The 25,958-nt window shown below is 45.0% G+C and overlaps 1 protein-coding gene across 1 annotated transcript in view; it reads right to left on the minus strand.

The window, feature by feature from the left end:
- Positions 1–23,149, minus strand: part of LOC311143858 (FERM and PDZ domain-containing protein 4-like) — a gene marked incomplete at both ends in the record, with an annotated part of 56,818 nt that extends 33,669 nt beyond the window's left edge. Inside the window, one exon of the mRNA XM_084179734.1 lies at positions 23,109–23,149. Within this exon, the coding sequence (XP_084035860.1) occupies positions 23,109–23,149 (41 nt within the window). The remainder of the gene's footprint in view (positions 1–23,108) is intronic.
- Positions 23,150–25,958: the final 2,809 nt, after the last annotated feature.

A 25,958-nucleotide genomic window follows, 5' to 3' on the forward strand; every position in this document is an offset into this window, starting at 1 on the left:
GAACAGTGAGAGACAGAATAACAACAAAACATTCCAGAAAAACGCATGTCAAAAATTTTATAAATTGATTTGCATTTTAATGGGGGAAATAATTATTTGACCCCCTCTCAATCAGAAAAATTTCTGGCTCCCAGGTGTCTTTTATACAGCTAACGAGCTGAGACTAAGAGCACACTCTTAAAGGGAGTGCTCCTAATCTCAGTTTGTTACCTGTATAAAAGACACCTGTCCACAGAAGCAATCAATCAATCAGATTCCAAACTCTCCACCATGGCCAAGACCAAAGAGCTCTCCAAGGATGTCAGGGACAAGATTGTAGACCTATACAAGGCTGGAATGGGCTACAAGTCCATCGCCAAGCAGCTTGGTGAGAAGGTGACAACAGTTGGTGCGATTATTCGCAAATGGAAGAAACACAAAAGACCTATCAATCTCCCTCGGCCTGGGGCTCCATGCAAGATCTCACTTCGTGGAGTTGCAATGATCATGAGAACGGTGAGGAATCAGCCCAGAACTACACGGGAGGATCTTGTCAATGATCTCAAGGCAGCTGGGACCATAGTCACCAAGAAAACAATTGGCAACACACTACGCCGTGAAGGACTGAAATCCTGCAGCGCCCACAAGGTCCCCCTGCTCAAGAAAGCACATATACAGGCCCGTCTGAAGTTTGCCAATGAACATCTGAATGATTTAGAGGAGAACTGGGTGAAAGTGTTGTGGTCAGATGAGACCAAAATCGAGCTCTTTGGCATCAACTCAACTCGCCGTGTTTGGAGGAGGAGGAATGCTGCCTATGACCCCAAGAACACCATCCCCACCGTCAAACATGGAGGTGGAAACATTATGCTTTGGTGGTATTTTTCTGATAAGGGGACAGGACAACTTCACTGCATCAAAGGGACGATGGACGGGGCCATGTACCGTCAAATCTTGGGTGTGAACCTCCTTCCCTCAGCCAGGGCATTGAAAATGGGTCGTGAATGGGTATTCCAGCATGACAATGACCCAAAACACACGGTCAAGGCAACAAAGGAGTGGCTCAAGAAGAAGCACATTAAGGTCCTGGAGTGGCCTAGCCAGTCTCCAGACCTTAATCCCATAGAAAATCTGTGGAGGGAGCTGAAGGTTCGAGTTGTCAAACGTCAGCCTCGAAACCTTAATGACTTGGAGAATAATAATAATAATAATAATATGCCATTTAGCAGACGCTTTTATCCAAAGCGACTTACAGTCATGCGTGCATACATTTTTTTGTGTATGGGTAGTGAGAAGATCTGCAAAGAGGAGTGGAACAAAATCCCTCCTGAGATGTGTGCAAACCTGGTGGCCAACTACAAGAAATATCTGACCTCTGTGATTGCCACCAAGAGTTTTGCCACCAAGTACTAAGTCATGTTTTGCAGAGGGGCCAAATACTTATTTCCCTCATTAAAATGCAAATCAATTGATATCATTTTTGACATGCGTTTTTCTGGATTATTTTGTTGTTATTCTGTCTCTCACTGTTCAAATAAACCTACCATTGTTAGGTAAATTATAGACTGATCATGTCTTTGTCAGTGGGCAAACGTAAAAAATCAGCAGGGGATCAAATACGTTTTTCCCTCACTGTATGTCCACAACAGATTCCAAAGAAAAGAGTTGGGCTCCGTTTGAAATACTAGGGTGACAGGGTATGCTCTCACGGAGGCATTGGGGAGTACTCCAGAAACTCTGCTCAGTGCTACTTACAAATCTCACTGTACATTTACCCTGTCAGTAGTTTGTGAGGGGGAAGTGATGTCATGTAAATGTGTTTGGATATCTAATCTGTGGACAAACAGCAGCTGAGATGAGCATCCCCCGGGGAGGAGGAGACCGAGAGAGAGCCAGGGGGAGTTGATCGGAACGTTTAGACTCCCTGAATGCATCCCAAATGGCACCCTATTTGAGACACAGTGTAAAAGTAACGTCTCACCTCTGTTTGACCCATCTAAAGGAGTCCCTACCGTAGGCCAATGACAGTTAATACAGATAGTTTCTCTATCTCCATTCAGTCACAAATGCATTTCACTGAAACCAATGAAAACCTTGTCTCATTTCAAGCTAAAAGTATGAACGCTACACTTGAATGCTTGCCATGCAGTCGAAACGTATAACCACTTTCTGTCATGGTGAGCATAAGGTCTATTTTGTGTGCCATTTTTTTTTTGCATCTGTACTGCTAACAATATGATGTAAACCACCTACATCACACGTGATCAGCAGGAGGAGAGAATAATCAACACAGCAAACGAAGCCAAATCCAGACCCAAGAGTGGTATGTATTTTTCACAGTTGTCTTCCATACAGTAAGGAAGGGAGGTATTGGTATCTAACGCTTTGCATTTGGATTCTGCCCCTGGGCAACACCATTTATTACATATTTTAACAATAATTTCAAAAGAGCTGAATATTACATTTCCCTATTTGTCTTTGTAAGTGCTGATATTGTTGCCATGGGCAGCTGCTACACCATGGCAGGCAGCTCTCTCTCTCTCTCTACCATTTCATTATAGGACAATTTACTTGAGCCTGGCCTCAGAGCCATACGAAACATACTTTATGTATTTCTGAGGACCTCCCAGACTAATATTACCTACTAATGGTCTAGTTACTTTAGACAGAAACTAAAAGTAGGGAGGTTGATTGGGGAGGACGGGTTGGCATAATCCGCGACTCTCTAGCAATTCAAAGGTTGCGTGTTCGAGTCGCGTCAGGGACAACTGTAGCATTTTAGATAACCCTTCCCCTAACCTTTATTCTAAACTTAACCCAGTTCACCTAACCTGCTACGTAAATTCACCTAACCTTGGTCGTTTTAGTTCCTCTAATCGCCAACGTAAATTCTCCCTATAATTCTCCTTTGGTGTTATGGCGCAACCTGGTCTCAGATAAACACGTGCAATATTATCCGTCCTCCAACAGGTATGATAAGTTACATCATCCAATTCGTATGCTATTGTACGACTGGGTAAGACTTATGATAACATACGCCTTCTAATTCCGTATGATATTGTACAACCGCTATTCCATTCATAATGTAACCTAACATAACGTAACATATCATACTAAATGAAGTGTCACAGATTTACTGACACAATAATACAAATTGCCTTGAGACAACATTGTTTACGTGGTCTCAGGACTAATCTCCTCTGTGTTGAGAAAACTATATCTGGGAATGAACCCATCCGCCAACAATGAGTGTGGTTGAAATCCTGCTGGCTCTGAGTCTGAACACTGTCTACCACAGGAGATTGGTGGCTCCTGAATTGGCGAGGACGGGCACCTGGTAATGGCTGGAGCGGAATGGGTGTAAAGGTATCAACAACATCAATCACATGGTTTCCAGGTGTTTGATGCCATTCCATTGGCTCCGTTCCAGCCATTATTACGAGCCGTCCTCCCCTCAGCAGCCTCCACTGCTGTCGACCTGTTATTCAGGCCTAGCCAGAACATCATCCAGTAGAGATGTTCTTCCTCCTGGAGCATGGGAGGAACTGTGTCTGTCTACACCAGTTCCATTGTGATTGTGCATCCTGTTCTGCATCGTACTGGCTGCCTACTTGTTTTCTTTCTTACACTAGTTGCAGGAACCCACTGGGCTCCGCACCAATTATGTTAGAACATCCCCCATCAAACCAATCAATAACTCTCATTGCACCAGTCAATGTACTGTACAACTAATACAATGCACTATGCCATTGCAACTGGTAGTGGGAAGAAGATACTATATAATTGGACATCAGTTGTACACAGACAGGAAGACAGACCGACAGACAGGCAGACAGGCAGACAGACAGACAGACAGACAGACAGACAGACAGACAGACAGACAGGTAGGCCCTTTCAGACTGTACAGTATAAACCTCCCCAGACCCTTTCAGACTGTACAGTATAAACCACCCCAGACCCTTTCAGACTGTACAGTATAAACCTCCCCAGACCCTTTCAGACTGTACAGTATAAACCTCCCCAGACCCTTTCAGACTGTACAGTATAAACCTCCCCAGACCCTTTCAGACTGTACAGTATAAACCTCCCCAGACCCTTTCAGACTGTACAGTATAAACCTCCCCAGACCCTTTCAGACTGTACAGTATAAACCACCCCAGACCCTTTCAGACTGTACAGTATAAACCTCCCCAGACCATTTCAGACTGTAAAGTATAAACCATCCCAGACCCAGTGATGTAATCGCCTCTTGGCCACAGGGCTGCCTTTGAATTCTACTGCACACTATTGTGCTGATGCTTTCATGCAATATCTCTCTCTCTCTCTCTCTCTCTCTCTCTCTCTCTCTCTCTCTCTCTCTCTCTCTCTCTCTCTCTCTCTCTCTCTCTCTCTCTCTCTCTCTCTCTCTCTCTCTCTCTCTCTCTCTCTCTCTCTCTCTCTCTCTCTCTCTCTCTCTCTCTCTCTCTCTCTCTCTCTCTCTCTCTCTCTCTCTCTCTCTCTCTCTCTCTCTCTCTCTCTCTCTCTCTCTCTCTCTCTCTCTCTCTCTCTCTCTCTCTCTCTCCAAAAGCCAGTTGTGTCCTCTACCATGCTATCTCCGCTACACTTGTCCCCCTGAGGCCTCAGTTTCTAAAACAGCAATTTTTCAACAAATAAATGTTGGTCTAATGAAACATTTAATCGAACGGTGTCCAGTGAGTTATGTATGTGGAAACTCTGGATAGCTAAAATAGTATTGATCTAGGCACAGAGAACATTGAGTAAACAACAGAAAGTACTCAAGTGCCTACATGTCTAGTTGTCACATATTCAACACACTGTGGCTTTGTTTTATAAGTAGGCTTCATGCTTCTAAAGAGTCAAAGTGCTGTGAGCCAAACAACCACTGGTGGGGCTGAATTGCAATCTCGCTACAGTATAATTAGACCTATTTATTTTATTTTTAAAATAAGGCATGGGGGAATCATGCATTAAACATGTTCCATACATCTGCCCGTGCTTCTTTTTCACAAACCAAATATTAGAGCTTTTACCATAAACATTTACATTTTAGCAGACGCTCTTATCCAGAGCGACTTACAGGAGCAATTAGGGCACATCGACAGATTTTTCACCTAGTCGGCCCGGGGATTAGAACCTGTGACCTTTCGGTTACTGGCACAATGCTCTTAACCACTAAGCTACCTGCCGCCCTAATAAAGACATGCTTGGCTGACTCCAACTAGTTTTACATAACACGTCTACAAGTGAGAAACTGTTTGGGACCTTTTGTCAAAAATGTGTATTTGTAAATGCAAAATATCTGGGGCTGTAGAAACCGGGTGAAATTTCGACTGCCAAAAAAGTTTATTTTACCACAATCATAGTACAGCAATGGATAGACATAACTCTTACTTTTATATCCTCCTGACATGTTGCTATTCTACTTCCTTGATCTGTCCGGTGGCTGATGCACAGTATGGGCTGGTGAACCTCCCGGAAGAGGTATAATTTCTGGTCCTGCTCTGACAGATTGGCCTTCCTACTTAACCCTCATACTGTGGTAAAACAAGACTTATACCCATGATGTCACACGGCAGACTGACCTATTACAGGTAGTTATTCAATTTAAAAAACGGTCAGAAGGGACTGGAGCATTGAAACCATACTAGCCATACTAAACCATACTAGCCATACTAAACAAAGATATCCCCATGAACATTAGAGCCGTGTCTTTCTTGTTACTTTAACAGCTTGTTTCTAGCCTAAAGCGTTGCAGAGTTATGCATCCTATACAATTATATAATCTGGGTTTGGAGGCATTAGCCCCCTCCCCCCACCCCTAGTACCGTGCCACTGGAATGGCCGTGCATGGCAGAGGTGCATGGGCGAGTAAAAAGGATTAGCCACAATAGTGTAATTTGTGGTTCACCTTCAAAATAAAAAGTCCGCCATTGAAAGTGATTCAAACGGATACAAATAGTGGAATCATGCCATATTTGGACGAGATAATGCTAAACGAGGTCGGAATGTTGTTAAATAAATTCAACAAAAGAAGTTCACTGTGGATGTGTCAGACTCTAGAATTGCATTGGGGGCAGACTTAAAGCCTAACCTATGGATGTCGCCCCCATGAAATGGTGTGTCAGCCTACTCTGTGACACTCACAGAGCACAACTGTGTAGAGTTTACACAAATATTAGCGTCTTAGCTCTTATAGTGGGACTCTAAAAACCAGTGCGAAATGAGCCACGTAAAGCATTCAGCCTATTATTCGTATTGAACATACATATTGGACTGTACAGCCTGAGATAGAGATCGTGCCCCCATGAAATGGGGTATCAGAATACTCGGTGACCCCACAGAACATAACTGGGAAGAGTTTTCACAAATATTAGCGTCGTAGCACTTATTGCAGGACTTTGAAACCGGTGTGAAATGAGCCACATTAAGCTCACCAGTCAATCTACTGTGTATTGAACATTCATATTGCAATGTACAGCCTTACCGATGGATTTTGGGTCAATGAAATTGATGATTTTACAGAGATCCATAGGTAAGACTGTACATTGTGCATTGTGTTTTAGACTAGAGCATTAACACATATTAGCCATTGGTTTTAGAGCATTAACATAAACAAGATATTAGCCATGTGTTTTAGAGCATTAACATTAACACGTTAGCCATGTGTTTCAGAGCATTTGCACAAGAAAACTGCCATTGTTGCAGTGGCAGAAAATCAAGGTTAGAACAAGCTCTTTTGTGTGCCAGCTGAGACGACAGAACATCGTGAGGCAGAGATGAGCATAAAAGAGCCCTGTATTCTCCTGGGTCTCTGAAACACATACATGTACAGTCTATTAATAATAAGATAACTATAGGGTAGACTGCTATGTAGGCTGGCAGTAGAGGAAGCCCATGCAGCAGTACAGTATGAGCCCATAATCACAGGTTCCATTATTATTATTATTATTATTATTATTATTATTATTATTATTTTTATTATTATTATTATTATTATTATTATTATTATTATTATTATTATTATTATTATTATTATTATTATTATTATTATTATTATTATTATTATTATTATTATGGCTCCTGAGTGGCGCAGCGGTCTAAGGCACTGCATTTCAGTGCTGGAGGCGTCACTACAGACCCCCTGGTTCGATTCCAGGCTGTATCACAATCTGGCCGTGATTGGGAGTCCCATAGGGCGGCGCCCAGTGTCGTCCGGGGTAGGGATTCATTGTAAATAAGAATTTGTTCCTAACTGACTTGCCTAGATAAATACATGATATTTTTTTTTATTTTTTTTACAGTGATAGTGGTGCACTCACGTTAGGAGTAACATGGTAAACACTGTTTATAAAAATCTGTTCATATACACCCCCAGGAAGAATATGGACACGAGCACTTATATATGGTCATTTTCACATTTTCATATAGCAATATAGAGTTGGAAAGTGGCAATGCGTTTACACAATTAATAGACACTGCAATAAATAAAACCAAAAAACTCTGTCTTGTTCAGAGTCAACACAGACCGGTGCGCCATAGCCAATCAGAGCTACAGTAGGCCTATATGCAAATAAGGCATTTGGCACACGGTCCTGCCATCATTCACTTTGAACTGGACTGTGTGTTTACAGGCAGTAGCAACAGCGCAACTAGATCATTATAACGCATTCGCCAAAAGCCACCTTAATGGATTTCTGCAAATATGTAAATACCAAGGGAGTCCTCTTACATTTGGGAACTTCAGTCCTATTGATCAAACAACCATGAAAAGGTAGGCTCTCTCTCCCAAAGTTGCTTAAGCACATCAACAACAACAAGATCAACAACTAATGCTAGCCAGAGCGAGATGAGCTCAAATCTAACGAGTGACCATTAGATAAACCTTTTCAAACTTTTTCACCTGATTGGCCATCAAAATTGCACTGATAAACGATGGGGAATAGTAGCCTGCTCATCCTTCTGCAGCTTGCCTGCCAATGCATGTTTGTCCCAACCCATGTTTTAACATGTGTAAATATTTGTATGAACATAACAAGATTCAACAACTGAGACATAAAATGAACAAGTTCCACAGACATGTATCCACTGACAGTATCTGGTCAGTATCTGGTGTAGCCACCAGCTGCATTAAGTACTGCAGTGCATCTCCTCCTCATTGACTGCACCATATTTGCTGGTACTTGCTGTGAGATGTTACCCCACTCTTCCACCAAGGCACCTGCAAGTTCCCGGACATTTCTGGGGGGAATGGCCCTAGCCCTCACCCTCACCGATCCAACAGGTCCCAGACGTGCTCAATGGGATTGAGATCCAGGCTCTTCGCTGGACATGGCAGAACACTGACATTCCTGTCTTGCAGGAAATCACGCACAGAACGAGCAGTATGGCTGGTGGCATTGTCATGCTGGAGGGTCATGTCAGGATGAGCCTGCAGGAAGTGTACCACATGAGGGAGGAGGATGTCTTCCCTGTAACACATAGCGTTGAGATTGCCTGTAATGACAACAAGCTCAGTCCGATGATGCTGTGACACACCACCCCAGACCATGACGTACCCTCCACCTCCAAATCGATCCCGCTCCAGAGTACAGGCCTCGTGTAACGCTCATTCCTTCGATGATAAACGCGAATCCGACCATCACCCCTGGTGAGACAAAACCGCAACTCGTCAGTGAAGAGCACTTTTTGGCAGTCCTGTCTGGTCCAGCGACGGTTGGTTTGTGCCCATATGCGACGTTGTTGCCGGTGATGTCTGGTGAGGACCTGCCTTACAACAGGCCTACAAGCCCTCAGTCCAGCCTCTCTCAGCCTATTGCGGACAGTCTGAGCACTGATGGAGGGATTGTGCGTTCCTGGTGTAACTCGGGCAGTTGTTGTTGCCATCCTGTACCTGTCCTGCAGGTGTGATGTTTGGATGTACCGATCCTGTGCAGGTGTTGTTACACGTGGTCTGCCACTGCGAGGACGATCAGCTGTCCATCCTGTCTCCCTGTAGCGCTGTCTTAGGCGTCTCACAGTACGGACATTGCAATTTATTGCCCTGGCCACATCTGCAGTCCTCATGCCTCCTTGCAGTATGCCTAAGGCACGTTCATACAGATGAGCAGGGACCCTGGGCATCTTTCCTTTGGTGTTTTTCAGAGTCAGTAGAAAGGCCTCTTTAGTGTCCTAAGTTTTCATAACTGTGACCTTAACTGCCTACCGTCTGTAAGCTGTTAGTGTCTTAACGACCGTTCCACAGGTGCATGTTCATTAATTGTTTATGGTTCATTGAACAAGCATGGGAAACAGTGTTTAAAGCCTTTACAGTGAAGATCTGTGAAGTTATTTGGATTTCTACGAATTACCTTTGAAAGACAGGGTCCTGAGAAAGGGAAGTTTCTTTTTTTGCTGAGTTATATATAGATATCCTAACTGTGGATAACAGCTGTTCAAGTTCAGCATAGCTAGCAATACGATGTCTTGCTAGCTAACCAAATGACACCTGAATCGTTAGCTTTAGCCATAGAACAACGATGTGAGGGGGAAAAGTTGGTTACTCACCAGGGCCGGCGTTATGGGCAGGCCTTAGGGGGCCTGGCCCACCCTACCGTACCTCCTTGCCCGTCCAAATAAAATATTGAAATATTGATCATTTATTTGACCGATACGTGCGCCGACAGAAAGACGCATTAATCTCAGTTAATGAATCCGATTGAGCAAAACAGCGCCCCTCTGTCTCAGTATGTGTAGACCATGTATCTGGTACTGTCTGGACAAAAAGAGTATGGCATGTCATACTATTTATGGACAGACAGCATCAGATACATGGGCTGCAAATAGAGGGGTGCTGTTTCGCTCACTCGGATGCTTTCTCTGGTGATATAGTTTCAGCAGAGATGAAGAGCCTAAGCGAGAGGGCTCACTCTCACCAAAATCTTTACAGTATAAACCCAATGCGTTTCTATGGGAATAATATGCATACCTAAGCTTGTCGCCTGCCTTGGGACAAAGACTCAGATCTATACAGATCTCTGGTTTCAGCCTCTTGCAAATTGGAAAGTTGGTGTGTGCACAGTGCACTGTTATGATACTGGATTGCCCTGAACTAAATGTATGTTTTCCCTGTCCTCTGCTCTTGTCCTTCTAGACCTGTCTGCTGCCTTTGATACTGTGAACCATCAGATCCTCCTCTCCACCCTCTCCGAGCTGGGCATCTCCGGCGCGGCTCACTCTTGGATTGCGTCCTACCTGACCGGTCGCTCAGTTCTAGGCCCTCTCCTATTCTCGCTATACACCAAGTCACTTGGTACTGTCATATCCTCACATGGCCTCTCCTATCATTGCTACGCTGACGACACACAACTAATCTTCTCCCTTCCCCCTTCTGATAACCAGGTGGCGAATCGCATCTCTGCATGTCTGGCAGACATATCAGTATGGATGACGGATCACCACCTCAAGCTGAACCTTGGCAAGACGGAGCTGCTCTTCCTCCCGGGGAAGGACTGCCTGTTCCATGATCTCGCCATCACGGTTGACAACTCCGTTGTGTCCTCCTCCCAGAGTGCGAAGAGCCTTGGCGTGACCCTGGACAACACCCTGTCGTTCTCCGCTAACATCAAGGCGGTGACCCGATCCTGTAGGTTCATGCTCTACAACATTCGGAGAGTACGACCCTGCCTTACACAGGAAGCGGCACAGGTCCTAATCCAGGCACTTGTCATCTCCCGTCTGGATTACTGCAACTCGCTGTTGGCTGGGCTCCCTGCCTGTGCCATTAAACCCCTACAACTCATCCAGAATGCCGCAGCCCGTCTGGTGTTCAACCTTCCCAAGTTCTCTCACGTCACCCCCCTCCTCCGCACACTCCACTGGCTTCCAGTTGAAGCTCGCATCTGTTACAAGACCATGGTGCTTGCCTATGGAGCTGTGAGGGGAACGGCACCTCCGTACCTTCAGGCTCTGATCAGTCCCTACACCCAAACGAGGGCATTGCGTTCATCCACCTCTGGCCTGCTGGCTCCCCTTCCTCTACGGAAGCATAGTTCCCACTCAGCCCAGTCAAAACTGTTCGCTGCTCTGGCACCCCAATGGTGGAACAAGCTCCCTCACGACGCCAGGACAGCGGAGTCACTCACCACCTTCCAGAGACATTTGAAACCCCACCTCTTTAAGGAATACCTGGGATAGGATAAAGTAATCCTTCTACCCCTCCCTTACCCGAACCCACCCCCCCCCCAAAAAAAAAAAATATAATAATTTAATAACATATAAAAAAAATATATATATAAAAAAAAATATATATATATATATATATATATAATAATATAAAAAAATAAAGATTTAAAAACTATAAATTTAAAAGGGGAAAAAAATAAAAAAATACAATAAAAAATAAAACACATTGTAAAGTGGTTATCCCACTGGCTATAAGGTGAATGCACCAATTTGTAAGTCGCTCTGGATAAAAGCGTCTGCTAAATGACGTAAATGTAAATGTAAATGTAAATAAAATAATTCAAAATACTTCACCAGGGAGCATGACAGAGGATCATTAGCTTCTTAAAAAAAAAGTGGAAAGACACAGGAAAAAGAGAGATCATGATACAGAAAGCAGTGGAGCGTCTATTAAAGAAAGCATAAAGAGGGCCAAGGTGGGAAGCAAGAGTAGTGTTGTGTTGTAGTGGAAAGTGGTGATAGTGTATGATGAGTCAAGATGAAGGGGAGGCGGGTGTGGCGAAGATATGGTGCGTCTCCAGAATGCATGAATATGTAGGAAAGTGTTTGGCAATGTCTTATTTCTGATCGTCTTAACTCACCACGTACACCAATAATTTTTTCTTCGCCTCACACAAGTCAACAAAGTCTGTTTTTTTTTAACATCCATTGCGAATGATAGTTCCTCAGTATTTAAAACATCTTTCCAACACGCCCAGCCTCGATAATCACCAAGCCTCGGTGTGAAAGAGCAAAATACCATGATCTGATGATCCCATATATCCAGCAGAAACGTCATAAGAAAAAAGCTTTCTGTCCCGAGATCTACAATGTTGCTAACGGCGACAGCTTCAGGCCGGAACCTGTGATGATTTGATACAATGTTGCTAACGGCGACAGCTTCGGTGCCGGACGCTGTGATGATTTGATACAATGTGGCACTTCACTAGCAATAGCTCAAATCAAGACAGATAGAAAGGGAGGCAGACAGGCGGAGAGGAGAGATGAATGTCGTCGAAAGAACCAGAATTTTCATCAAGATATTTTCTACTGTTTTTATGTGTCAGCTTTAGGCCTATGTATTTTACTTAGTTGATGATGGAAGTTATATGCCTACTGCTGCGTATGCCATCTCTGAGTTCTACTCTCTCATTTCTTTAGCCGGCAATGTCTCACAGTGTATCAATGTGAACACAACTGATTGGCTCAAATGCATTAAGAAGGAAAGAAATTCCACAATTTAACTTTTAAGAAGGCACACCTGTTAATTGAAATGCATTCCAGGTGACTACCTCATGAAGCTGGTTTGCGAGAATGCCAACAGTCTGCAAAGCTGTCATCAAGGCAAAGGGTGGCTATTTGAAGAATCTCAAATATAAAATACATTTTGATTTGTTTATCACTGTTTTGGTTACTACATGATTCCATATGTGTTATTTCATAGTTTTGATGTATTCCCTATTATTCTACAATGTATAAAATAGTAAAAATAAAGAAAAACCCTTGAATGAGTAGGTGTTCTAAAACTTTTGACCGGTACTGTACGTTAACTGTAATACTGGGATGTATACTTTTATTTCATTTTGTTGATTTAGCCCACTGCAGTAAAAGGTTAATTCCCCAATGCGAGCGCATCATGCTGTAATTAGTAGATGACTCAACTGTTGACTAATTTATACTCGCTTGTGTGTCCTATTCGGCCCGTGGGCCTTGTGTTTGACATGGCCTATTAGCCACGTTATGACTGACTTGTGATCATTGCCCTTGCTAGTTTGATTGTATTGACATTCCCAGCCTTAGTTACAGTTGTCCGTTTTTGTTCAAAATATTGAGTGATTGAAACTGCAACAGTGCATCCCAAATGGGTTATTATTCCGCGAACAATGCCTAAACTATACGTCATGGAATTTAGAGTCAAATAGACCCTATTTTTAAAACCTCTTATACTGTTGGCTTTGAAGCATAAACTGGGAATTTGATATTTTTGACTGATATTATGATTGTCTGTTTGTTTCATATCTAAAAAGTAGTTAAAACGCTGTCAGTTCCACTTAAAAAGATGTATGTCCTTCTTCCTTCTTCGTTCTTCCTTCCAAATAAGACATTTACATTTTGTTTCCCAAAACACGCAGCAGTGCATTGTTTTACAGTTAGGCTGTATTCTGCATCAATATTTAGATATTAAGAGATTTGGTGAATCAACTGACATCCACAAAAATTACTTGAGATAACAATTAACGAGTTTTATTCCAAAACGCTATATATCCGTTTTCAGAATTGACGGCAATTGAGCTTTTATTATTTAAATAAATTATGAAAGAGATTGGTGTGTTTTTTCACTATCTAATCATGCCATGGGGTTGTTCAATGACACTTGATGGTTTCATTTCAGAGAGACAAATAATCATGTTTGTTTGCGAGATGCTATATATCCGCCTCACTCTCTGTGCAAAAAGTAGTACTGCTAGGTTTACACAGTGTCACGGATTCAGGCTGCTCCTCCTCCTTGCTCGGGCAGGCTTCGGCGTTTGTCGTCGCCGGAGTACTAGCTGCTACCGATCTATGTTTCTGTGTTCTACTTGTTTTATCTTTATAGTTCACACCTATTATGTATTGATTTCCACCCCTTCGTCACCTGGGTCCAGTGGGATTCGGCTCTCGCTCCCGAGGGCATACGATAGTACAGCTGCCGGGTGCCAGGGTTTTCTGCTCCAGGTAGAGCTCTACCTGGCTACCATCCACCCGGCTCCCTCGGGAGACGAGAGCGTGTCTGCCCTCATCTCCTGTCTGTCGGGAAGAGCGCTCGAGTGGGCTAACGCAGAGTGGGGAGGAATAGACGCAGCGTCAGTACGCTATGAGGATTTCACCCGCCGCTTTCGGGCGGTGTTCGATCATCCACCGGAGGGGAGAGCGGCGGGGGAATGTCTATTCCACCTCAGACAGGGGAAGAGGAGCGCACAGGACTTTGCACTGGACTTCAGGACTCTGGCTGCCAGCTCAGGATGGAATGAGAGTACCTGATCGACCACTACCGATGCAGTCTACGGGAGGACTTCGTCGGGAACTGGCCTGCAGGGACACCACCCTTAACCTGGTCCAACTGGTGGACATGTCGATAAGGCTGGATGACCTGTTGGCAACCTGCGGACGTCCGGATCAGGGGCCGTCCATTCCATCCCCCAGCACCTCCGACCCTACCCCTATGGAGCTCGGAGGTGCTGCGCTTAGGGAGACCGGAAGAAGGGCCATCTCCTGCACCAACTGTGGCCGCAGAGGACACACTGCTGGTCGGTGCTGGGGATGGTCTTTAGGGAGTCGAGGCAGCAGGCAGAGCACTGGTGGACCGTCTCAGGTGAGTAGGCACCCGACTCACCCAGAGCTGCCTGTTGCGCATATGTGTATTGATATCGTATTTCCAGAGTTTTCCCCTCATTCCCAGCATAAGGCACTCGTAGATTCAGGCGCAGCTGGGAACTTTATTGATCGTCAGTTTTCCCGTAGTTTAGGGATTCATATTGTTCTTGTTGATGTGCCCTTCCCTGTACATGCCTTAGATAGTTAAGGGTCAGGCCTGATTAGGGAGGTCACAGCTCCACTCTGGATGACGACACAGGACGGTCATGAGGAGAAAATGAGTCTTTATCTGATTGATTCTCCTGCATTTCCAGTGGTGTTGGGGCTTCCCTGGTTAACTTCTCATGACCCCACGATTTCATGGCAACAGAGGGCTCTCAAGGGATGGTCAAGTCTGTGCTCGGGGAGGTGTGTAGGTGTTTCCATAGGGGCAACTACGGTGGAAAGTCCAAACCAGGTCTCCACCATGCACATTCCACCCGAATATGCCGATTTGGCTCTCGCCTTCTGTAAAAAGAAGGCGACTCAATTACCACCCCATCGACAGGGGAATTGTGCGATAAATCTCCAGGTAGGCGCTGCACTTCCCCGGAGTCACGTGTATCCCCCGTCACAGGAAGAGACGGCGGCTATGGAAACATATGTCTCCGAATCTCTGGGGCAGGGATACATTCGGTCATCCACTTCACCTGTCTCCTCGAGTTTCTTTTTTGTGAAGAAGAAGGATGGAGGTTTAAGCCCATGCATTGACTACCAGGGTCTCAATCAGATCACTGTCAAGTACAGTTATCCACTACCGCTCATTGCTAGTATGACGGAGTCATTGCACGGGGCGCGCTTCTTCACAAAATTGGATCTCAGGAGCGCGTACAATCTGGTGCGTATCCGGGAGGGAGATGAGTGGAAGACGGCATATAGTACCACATCTGGGCACTATGAGTACCTCATCATGCCGTACGGGTTGATGAATGCTCCATCAGTCTTCCAATCCTTTGTAGATTCGATTTTCAGGGACCTGCACTGACAGGGTGTAGTGGTGTATATAGATGACATTCTCATATACTCCGCTACACGAGCCGAGCATGTGTCCCTCGTGTGCAAGATGCTTGGTCGACTGTTGGAACATGACCTGTACGTCAAGGCAGAGAAATGTCTGTTCTTTCAAAAGTCCGTCTCCTTCCTAGGGCACCGCCTGTCCGCGTCAGGGGTGGAGATGGAGATTGACCGCATTTCAGCCGTGCGTAAATGGCCGACTCCAACCACGGTTAAGGAGGTGCAGCGATTCTTAGGGTTTTCCAACTACTACCGGAGGTTTATCCAGGGCTTTGGTCAGGTAGCGGCTCCCATTACCTCCTTGCTGAAGGGGGGACCGGTGCGCCTGCAGTGGTCAGCCGAGGCGGACAGGGCGTTTGGTCACCTGAAGGACCTGTTTACCTTGGCACCAGTGCTGGCTCATCCGGATCCCTCCTTAGCATTCTCAGTAGAGGTGGACGCATCAGAGGCTGGGATAGGAGCTGTACTGTCTCAGCGCTCGGGTACGCCACCAAAACTCTGCCCCTGTGCTTTCTTTTCGAAGAAGCTCAGCCACCGGAGCGCAACCTAATGTGGGGGACCGGGAGCTGTTAGCTGTGGTTAAAGCTCTGAAAGTGTGGAGGCATTGGCTTGAGAGGGCTAAACACCCTTTTCTCATTTTGACTGACCACCGCAATCTGGAGTACATCCGGGCGGCGAGGAGATTGAACCCTCACCAGGCAAGGTGGGCCATGTTTTTCATTCATTTTGTGTTCACCCTTTCTTACAGACCAGGTTCCCAGAATGCTAAGGCAGACGCCCTGTCCCGACTGTATGACACAGAGGAGAGGTCCATTGAGCCCACTCCCATACTTCCGGCGTCGTGTCTGGTGGCACCGGCTGTGTGGGAGGTTGACGCGGACATCGAGCGGGCGTTACGTACAGAGCCCACTCCCCCCCCCCCCCCCAGTGTCCAGAGGGTCGTATGTACGTGCCGTTAGAGGTCCGTGATCGATTGATCTATTGGGCTCACACGTCACCCTCCTCTGGTCATCCTGGCAATGGTCGGACAGTGCACCTAGTGGGAAATACTGGGGGCCCACTTTAGCCAAGGATGTGAGGGTTTATGTTTCCTCCTGCTCAGTGTGCGCTCAGTGTAAGGCACCTAGACACCTGCCCAGAGGGATATTACAACCCCTACCCGTTCCACAATGGCCGTGGTCCCACCTATCGGTGGATTTTGTTACGGACCTTCCTCACAAGGGAACACCACGATCCTGGTCGTTGTGGATCGGTTTTCTAAGTCCTGCCGTCTCATTCCTATGCCCGGTCTCCCTACGGCCCTACAGACTGCGGAGGCCCTATTTATTCTGGCACTACGGGGTACCTGAGGATTTTGTATCTGATCGGGGTCCCCAGTTCACTTCAAGGGTCTGGAGAGCGTTCATGGAACATCTGGGGATCTCGGTCAGCCTGACCTCAGGTTTTCACCCCGAGAGTAATGGGCAGGTGGAGAGAATGAACCAAGATGTGGGTAGGTTTCTGCGGTCCTATTGCCAGGACCGGCGGGGGGAGTGGTCGGTTTTCCTCCCCTGGGCAGAGATGGCCCAAAACTCCCTCCGCCACTCCTCCACTAACCTGTCTCCATTCCAGTGTGTATTAGGTTATCAGCTGGTCCTGGCACCGTGGCATCAGAGCCAGATCGAGGCACCTGCGGTGGAGGAGTGGTTTCGGCGCGCGAAGAGACGTGGAACGCTGCCCATGTACGCCTGCAACGGGCCATCAGGCGACAGAAGGCGAGCGCCGACCGCCACCGCAGTGAGGCTCCGGTGTATGCACCGGGGGACCGGGTCTGGCTCTCGACCCGAAACCTGCCCCCTCGCCTGCCCTGCCGGAAGCTGGGTCGGCGGTTTGTGGGGCCATTTAAAGTCCTGAGGAGATTGAACAAGGTTTGTTATAGGTTACAGCTTCCTCCTGAGTATCGTATTAACCCCTCGTTCCATGTGTCTCTCTTCAGGCCGGTGGTAGCTGGTCCACTCCAGGATTCTGAGGTACGGGAGGTTCCTCCGCCCCCACTGGACATCGAGGGGGCACTGGCGTACTCGGTCCGTTCCATCCTGGAATTCGAGGCGTCGGGTGGGGGGCAGGCAGTATCTCGTGGAGTGGGAGGGGACATCCTCAATCCCTCCATTTTGAGGGATTTCCACCATCGTCATCCGACTCGCCCTGCACCGCGTCCTCCTGGCCGTCCCCGAGGCCGGTGTCGGCGCACGGCTGGAGCCGCGCGTCAAGGGGTGGGTACTGTCACGGATTCAGCCGAGGCTGCTCCTCCTCCTTGCTCAGGCAGGCTTCGGCGTTCGTCGTCGCCGGAGTACTAGCTGCTACCGATCTATGTTTCTGTGTTCTACTTGTTTTGTCTTTATTGTTCACACATGGTTCCCATTATGTATTGATTTCTTCCCTATTTAACCCTCTGGCTCCCACTGTATTTTGTGCGTGTTTGTTCATGTTTGGTTGTCGTCTGGTGAGTGGGTTTGTTCCTCCCTGCGTGGAGGTTATGTTATTTAAGTTACCTACGAATAAAGTACGTTTTCGATTAGCTCTGTGTCCTGCGCCTGACTTCATCCTACCGCATCACACTGATCGCCTGACACACAGTCAATAAATGTAACTAATAACTAACTTTTTTATAAAGAAATGTACAAATGATACATGTGTGACATCAATATTTAAATGTATATATACAAAATAATTTAATACAGAAATAGGAGATCTGTATGTAAACATTTACAGTACATTTGACATTTTTGTCATTTCACAGATCCTCTTATCCAGAGCCACTTACAGTAAGTGGCAAAAGTGCATTGATCTTAAGATAGCTAGGTGAGACAACCACATATCACAGTCAAATATACAGGATACAAACATTCCATTCCAGCTAAACAATGGACAATATAGCGTAAAAAATCTAAAATACAATTTTCGTACACATCTAAAATGTATGAATAAAAAAATGATAGAACAGTCCTATTTTACACACACAAAGGTTCTCATTAGCAATCATTTCTGGGGGAAAAAACACAAATGTGAAAAATTGGTGGATATACAGTGGGGGAAAAAAGTATTTAGTCAGCCACCAATTGTGCAAGTTCTCCCACTTAAAAAGATGAGAGAGGCCTGTAATTTTCATCATAGGTACACGTCAACTATGACAGACAAATTGAGATTTTTTTTCTCCTGAAAATCACATTGTAGGATTTTTAATGAATTTATTTGCAAGTTATGGTGGAAAATAAGTATTTGGTCACCTACAAACAAGCAAGATTTCTGGCTCTCACAGACCTGTAACTTCTTCTTTAAGAGGCTCCTCTGTCCTCCACTTGTTACCTGTATTAATGGCACCTGTTTGAACTTGTTATCAGTATAAAAGACACCTGTCCACAACCTCAAACAGTCACACTCCAAACTCCACTATGGCCAAGACCAAAGAGCTGTCAAAGGACACCAGAAACAAAATTGTAGACCTGCACCAGGCTGGGAAGACTGAATCTGCAATATGTAAGCAGCTTGGTTTGAAGAAATCAACTGTGGGAGCAATTATTAGGAAATGGAAGACATACAAGACCACTGATAATCTCCCTCGATCTGGGGCTCCACGCAAGATCTCACCCCGTGGGGTCAAAATGATCACAAGAACGGTGAGCAAAAATCCCAGAACCACACGGGGGGACCTAGTGAATGACGTGCAGAGAGCTGGGACCAAAGTAACAAAGCCTACCATCAGTAACACACTACGCCGCCAGGGACTCAAATCCTGCAGTGCCAGACATGTCCCCCTGCTTAAGCCAGTACATGTCCAGGCCCGTCTGAAGTTTGCTAGAGTGCATTTGGATGATCCAGAAGAGGATTGGGAGAATGTCATATGGTCAGATGAAACCAAAATAGAACTTTTTGGTAAAAACTCAACTCGTCGTGTTTGGAGGACAAAGAATGCTGAGTTGCATCCAAAGAACACCATACCTACTGTGAAGCATGGGGGTGGAAACATCATGCTTTGGGGCTGTTTTTCTGCAAAGGGACCAGGACGACTGATCCGTGTAAAGGAAAGAATGAATGGGGCCATGTATCGTGAGATTTTGAGTGAAAACCTCCTTCCATCAGCAAGGGCATTGAAGATGAAACGTGGCTGGGTCTTTCAGCATGACAATGATCCTAAACACACCGCCCGGGCAACGAAGGAGTGGCTTCAAAAGAAGCATTTCAAGGTCCTGGAGTGGCCTAGCCAGTCTCCAGATCTCAACACCATAGAAAATCTTTGCTCTAGAGGAGATCTGCATGGAGGAATGGGCCAAAATACCAGCAACAGTGTGTGAATACCTTGTGAAGACTTACAGAAAACGTTTGACCTGTGTCATTGCCAACAAAGGGTATATAACAAAGTATTGAGAAACTTTTGTTATTGACCAAATACTTATTTTCCACCATAATTGATTTTCTGGAAATTTTTTCCTCATTTTGTCTGTCATAGTTGACGTGTACCTGTGATGAAAATTACAGGCCTCTCTCATCTTTTTAAGTGGGAGAACTTGCACAATTGGTGGCTGACTAAATACTTTTTTCCCTCACTGTAGCGTTTTGGATAAACTCATCAATTAATCATTCCTAGTACAAAGATAGGGAATATTCAGAAATCAATGCCATTCATTTTTCTAATTTGTTTTTAAATTTGTCATTCAATAGGTATGGACAGTGAATCATCCTACTTGCGTTTCATTGAGGCACTTGTGTTTGTTTTAACAGGAAATGGGTTGAATGTGAAATTTGATGAAATGTGATATGTTAGATGATAAACTGATTACATCCCAGCCATGGACATGCAGTGTTGCTGATGGGAGCAAATCCCTCAGGAAAATTACCTAGATTCAGATCAAGAAAATGCAGAAATCCCAACAGGGGCAAAAAGGTGACTGTCTGTCTGGGAAATTAATTAATCTTACTCAGAATTGTTACGACATACAGACAGCTTTGCACACTCTTGGCATTCTCTCAACCAGCTTCATGAGGTAGTCACCTGGAATGCATTTAAATTAACAGGTGTGCCTTCTTAAAAGTTAATTTGTGGAATTTCTTTCCTTCTTAATGCGTTTGAGCCAATCAGTTGTGTTGTGACAAGGTAGGCGTGATATACAGAAGATAGCCCTATTTGGTAAAAGACCAAGTCCATATTATGGCAAGAACAGCTCAAATAAAAAAACTAAATTGACAGTCCATCATTACTTTTTGACATGAAGGTCAGTTAATACAATAAAAAATAACTTTGAACGTTTCTTAAAGTGCAGTCGCAAAAACCATCAAGCGCTTTGATGAAACTGGCTCTCATGAGGACCGCCACAGGAATGGAAGACTTAGTTACCTCTGCTGCAAAGGATAAGTTCATTAGAGTTACTAGCCTCAGAAATTGCTGCCCAAATAAATGCTTCACAGAGTTCAAGTAACAGACACAGCTCAACATCAACTGTTCAGATGAAACTGTGTGAATCAGGTCTTCATGGTTGAATTGCTGCAAAGAAACCACTACTAAAGGACACCAATAAGAAGAAGAGACTTGCTTGGGCCAAGAAACACGAGCAATGGACATTAGACCGGTGGAAATGTGTCCTTTGGGCTGGGATCCAAATTTGAGATTTTTGGTTCCAACCACCGTGTCTTTGTGAGACGCGGTGTGGGTGAACGGATGATCTCCGCATGTGTATTTCCCACCGTAAAGCATGGAGGAGGAGGTGGTATGGTTCCATTCTAAATGGTGCTTTTTAAATCCCCTGTTTCTATGTGAATCCTGCCTGTGGGTAAAGGGTCCACCACCGCTTATTACACAAGTGGCATGGAAGCAGACAGGCGAATTAAACAGCATCCATTAGTGGGACTATCATTTGTTTTTCAACAGGACAATGACCCAACACACCTCCAGGCTGTGTAAGGGCTATTTGACCAATAAGGAGAGTGATGGAGTGCTGCATCAGATGACCTGGCCTCCACAATCCCCCGACCTCAACCAAATTGAGATGGTTTGGGATGAGTCGGACCGCAGAGTGAAGGAAAATCATCAAACAAGTGCTCAGAATATGTGGGAACTCATTCAAGACTGTTGGAAAAGCATTCCAGGTGAAGCTGGTTAAGAGAATGCCAAGAGTGTGCAAAGCTGTCATCAAGGCAAAGGGTGGCTATTTGAAGAATCTCAAATATAAAATATATTTTGATTTGTTTAACACTTTTTTGGTTACTAAATGATTCCCTGTGTGTTATTTCATAGTTTTGATGTCTTCACTATTATTCTACAATATAGGAAATAGTAAAAATAAAGAAAAACACTTGAATGAGTAGGTGATCTAAAACTTTGACTGGTAGTGTATATATTCCAGTCACCTTTCCTCTCATTTTATGCTGTAGCTTATTTATAACTGCATTGCACTGTAGTCAAGCTACAATCAGCCAATGGGTCCCTAGAACCTCAGAGGATTACAAATGACTTGTATGTGCAAGTAATGTGTTGAAAACATAATGTTGCAACCTTATTAGTCATCAGAGACAGGCCTGTCCTTCAGTCAATGACCAATGACATTAGAGTTTGGCAGCTCACCCTGATTCATGGAGGCTCAACACACTTCATATGGAGTTGTTGTCTTCTAGGTGCTCACTATTTGCTTAAAATAACATAACACTGCAAGATGCCTGCCTCATAGCGCACTATTGCAATCATTGACAAAAGTTTTACCCAGTTCAATCTGTAGACACAATAAGCTAAAATATACACTCATACAGTGTACTCATAACATATTACTATATCTTTGTCATTATACATGGTTGATTTATTCAGAAATAAAACCTTATAAACACTCCTGTATAAATATCTAATATTCCATGCAACTATATAATTCATTAAAATATGATTTTCAGTTACAGTAAGTGCCATTGCCACCCAATAGTTCATGGGTATGTACATATGCTATAAACCCTACCATAAAACATCCATTACATATGCAACTGAGTCTGAATGTGCCAGATTGAAAACTGACCATATATTCACATTCTGAAAAAAGCATCTCATTAAGTTTAGACACATGGAACACTTCACTTCAATCTCTGTTGCTAACTCCCCCTCTTCCCCTCCCCCTCTCCTCCTTCCTCCTCTCCTCCTCCCCCTCTCCTCCTTCCCCTCTCCTCCTTCCCCTCTCCTCCTTCCTCCTCTCCTCCTTCCCCCTCTCCTCCTTCCCCTCTCCTCCTCCTCCTCTCCTCCTCCCCCTCTCCTCCTCCCCCTCTCTGTCCCTCTTTTTCTCTCTCTCCATACATCTCACATGAATCGCATGTGACAGCACTTGGACTAAGTCATTATAATAATAATTTAACAGGATGTGCCGTATCTACAAACATTACACCAGATTCCATTCTAAATGGTGCTTTTTAAATCCCCTGTTTCTATGTGAATCCTGCCTGTGGATCCACCACCGCTTATTACACAAGTGGCATGGAAGCAGACAGGCAAATTAAACAGCATCCATTAGACTCACCCTGACAGCTTTGGCATCTTCACAAAGCTAAACACATCCATGTGTGCAGCAGACTGTGGTCCGTCCGTCCGTCGGGCTACAAATCGACCATCTACTTCAGGTAGCTGGCTCCATTGTCCCACTGTCTTTAGCAGTGGGGATAAATAATACAGGGAGAAAAAAATCTGGAGCTTCCACAAGTCAGGTGGAGAGATTAGTCCTCTTGTCGGGGCTTCTGCATGGCTGAGTGATCGCTGTGTCCTCGCATCAGCGGTACAAATCCCACAGCCTGTGGAAAAGGATCTGGCAGTGGCGCTTCCTCACCTACATCCTTCAAAGCATGCCTGGATCCGTTCGGATGCGTTCGTTAAGCCACCTTCATTTAATTTCCATCGCAGTGGAATGATGTGCAGGGGCCGTGCAGTAACAACCGCTCTGAAGAGACACGGTGAGAGAGAGAGCGAGGGAGAGTCACACAGAGAGAGAGAGAGAGCGAGGGAGAGTCACACAGAGAGAGAGAGAGAGAGAGAGAGAGAGAGAGAGAGAGAGGCAGAGAGAGAGAGAGAGAGAGAGAGAGAGAGAGAGAGAGAGAGAGAGAGAGAGAGAGAGAGAGAGAGAGAGAGAGAGAGAGAGAGGGGCAGAGAGAGACAGAGAGAGAGAGAGGGGGGGGGGTGGGATGTAGGGGTAAGCTGGGGGAAGCTGGGGTTGTAGGTGGAGGTTGGGGTTATAGGGGGAAGCTGGGGTTGTAGGGGGAAGCTGGGGGAAGCTGGGGTTGTAGGGGGAAGCTGGGTTATAGGAGGAAGCTGGGTTATAGGGGGAAGCTTGGCGAAGCTGGGGCTGTAGGGGGACGCAAGGGGAAGCTGGGGTTGTGGGGACACAAATCACTGCTGATGGATGCAGCCGGCTCCCTTGAATTGCTCCTCTTCTCTAGAAAGGACAGTCTCATCAATTCCTCTCCTCTGGAAAGGACGTTCTCATCAATTCCTCCTCTCCTCTAGAATGGATAGTTTCATCAATTCCTCCTCTCCTCTAGAAAGGACATACTCATCAATTCCTGACATCATGTGTCGTGTTTTCAGAAAGGAGAGGACAGGATGAAGGAGGAGAATCCACAGCAGTAGAGGAGGTGACAGAGAGAGAGAGATGAACTAAACAATAAAGGAGCACCAAGGCCATAGAGGAGCAGAGGGACTGGAAGTGAAAGTGAGCCTGTCATTCTCCTCAGAGGCTGGATAACCAAGGCCTCCACCCTCCACAGCCGCTCACAAAAACACCATCTCCAAACACATTGATAGGACCATGTGACAGGACACACAGAGACTGCAGTATTTCAGTCTAACAACTCAGGACATGATTCCTACATTGTAAAACCACTGAAATAGTAATTTTTTTTTGCACAGACCTCAGTCCTGAAATGCTATGTAACCTGGTGGTATTCAGGGCACCTAACCTATTAGGTGGAGGATAATGAAAGATGAGGATGTGTGATTAATCAATGGTGCTCCTATGATTCCTAGCCATTGAACTAGTCAGCAGCATGTCAACTGTATGCTTCAAGCAATGGAGTCATTTTTCACATTTTGAGTTTGAATCTTTTCCATGTTTCCTGTATTCCATGTAAAGGTTCCTATATTCCATGTAAAGGTTCCTGTATTCCATTTAATTTTCCTATATTTCATGTAAAGGTTCCTATATTCCATGTAAAGGTTCCTATATTTCATGTAAAGGTTCCTATATTCCATGTAAAGGTTGCTATATTTCATGTAAAGGTTCCTATATTTCATGTAAAGGTTCCTGTATTCCATGTAAAGGTTCCTATATTTCATGTAAAGGTTCCTATATTCCATGTAAAGGTTCCTATATTTCATGTAAAGGTTCCTATATTCCATGTAAAGGTTCCTATATTCCACGTAAAGGTTCCTATATTCCATGTAAAGGTTCCTATATTCCATGTAAAGGTTCCTATATTCCATGTAAAGCCATTGCTTTAAAAAAAATCATTTTCAATATGGTCTACGGAATTGATCATGTTGATGGATGTGAGGATATTAGCAAAGGAAACATATTGGAATGTAGCCTATACCACCTTGGACCAGAGTCAGCCCACTGTGCAGTCTCACATGCAAATGATGGATCACTGAATGTCTATTTTCCAATTGAGGAAGGATCGTCCCTCATTAATTACACCCTACACTGCAGACCTGTCAAAAAGCACCAAGAGGCCACCGTTATCCTGATAAAACGGGCTCCTCTCCTTGGTAATAACGACAATCTACTCAGACTCTCTCTCTCTCTCTCTCTCTCTCTCTCTCCCTCTCTCTTTCTCTTTCTCGCTCTCTCTCTCGTGAAGTGCCATCACAATGCGTTTTACATTTCTAAGAAGTAGCTAAAACAAATCCTAGTCTTACTTTATAACGTCTTGAATTAAACCAGCCATGTAGATGAAGGCACCAGCTACTACAGTCTTTCTTTTACAAAGAATGACATTCTCATCTGACAGGAGGTTGGCAATACACTGAGTGTGCAAAACATTAGGAACATGACATTGACTGACCAGGTGAATCCAGGTGAAAGCTATGATCCCTTATTGATGTCACTTGTTAAATCCAAGGGGAGGAGACAGGTTAAAGAAGGATTTTTAAGCCTTGAGACAAATGGATTGTGCATGTGTGCCATTCAGAGGGTGAATGGTCAAGACATGGTCAAGACAAAATATTGAAGTGCCTTTAAACAGGGTATTGTAGTAGGTGCAAGGTGCACTGGTTTGAGTGCGTCAAGAACTGCAAAGCTGAAGGTTTTTTTCAAGCTCTACAGTTTCCTGTGTGTATCAAGAATGGTCCACCACCCAAAGGTTATCCAGCCAACTTGACA

The sequence above is a fragment of the Coregonus lavaretus genome, assembly GCF_964263955.1.
Source record: "Coregonus lavaretus genome assembly, chromosome: 16".
NCBI classification, from domain to species: Eukaryota; Metazoa; Chordata; class Actinopteri; order Salmoniformes; family Salmonidae; genus Coregonus; species Coregonus lavaretus.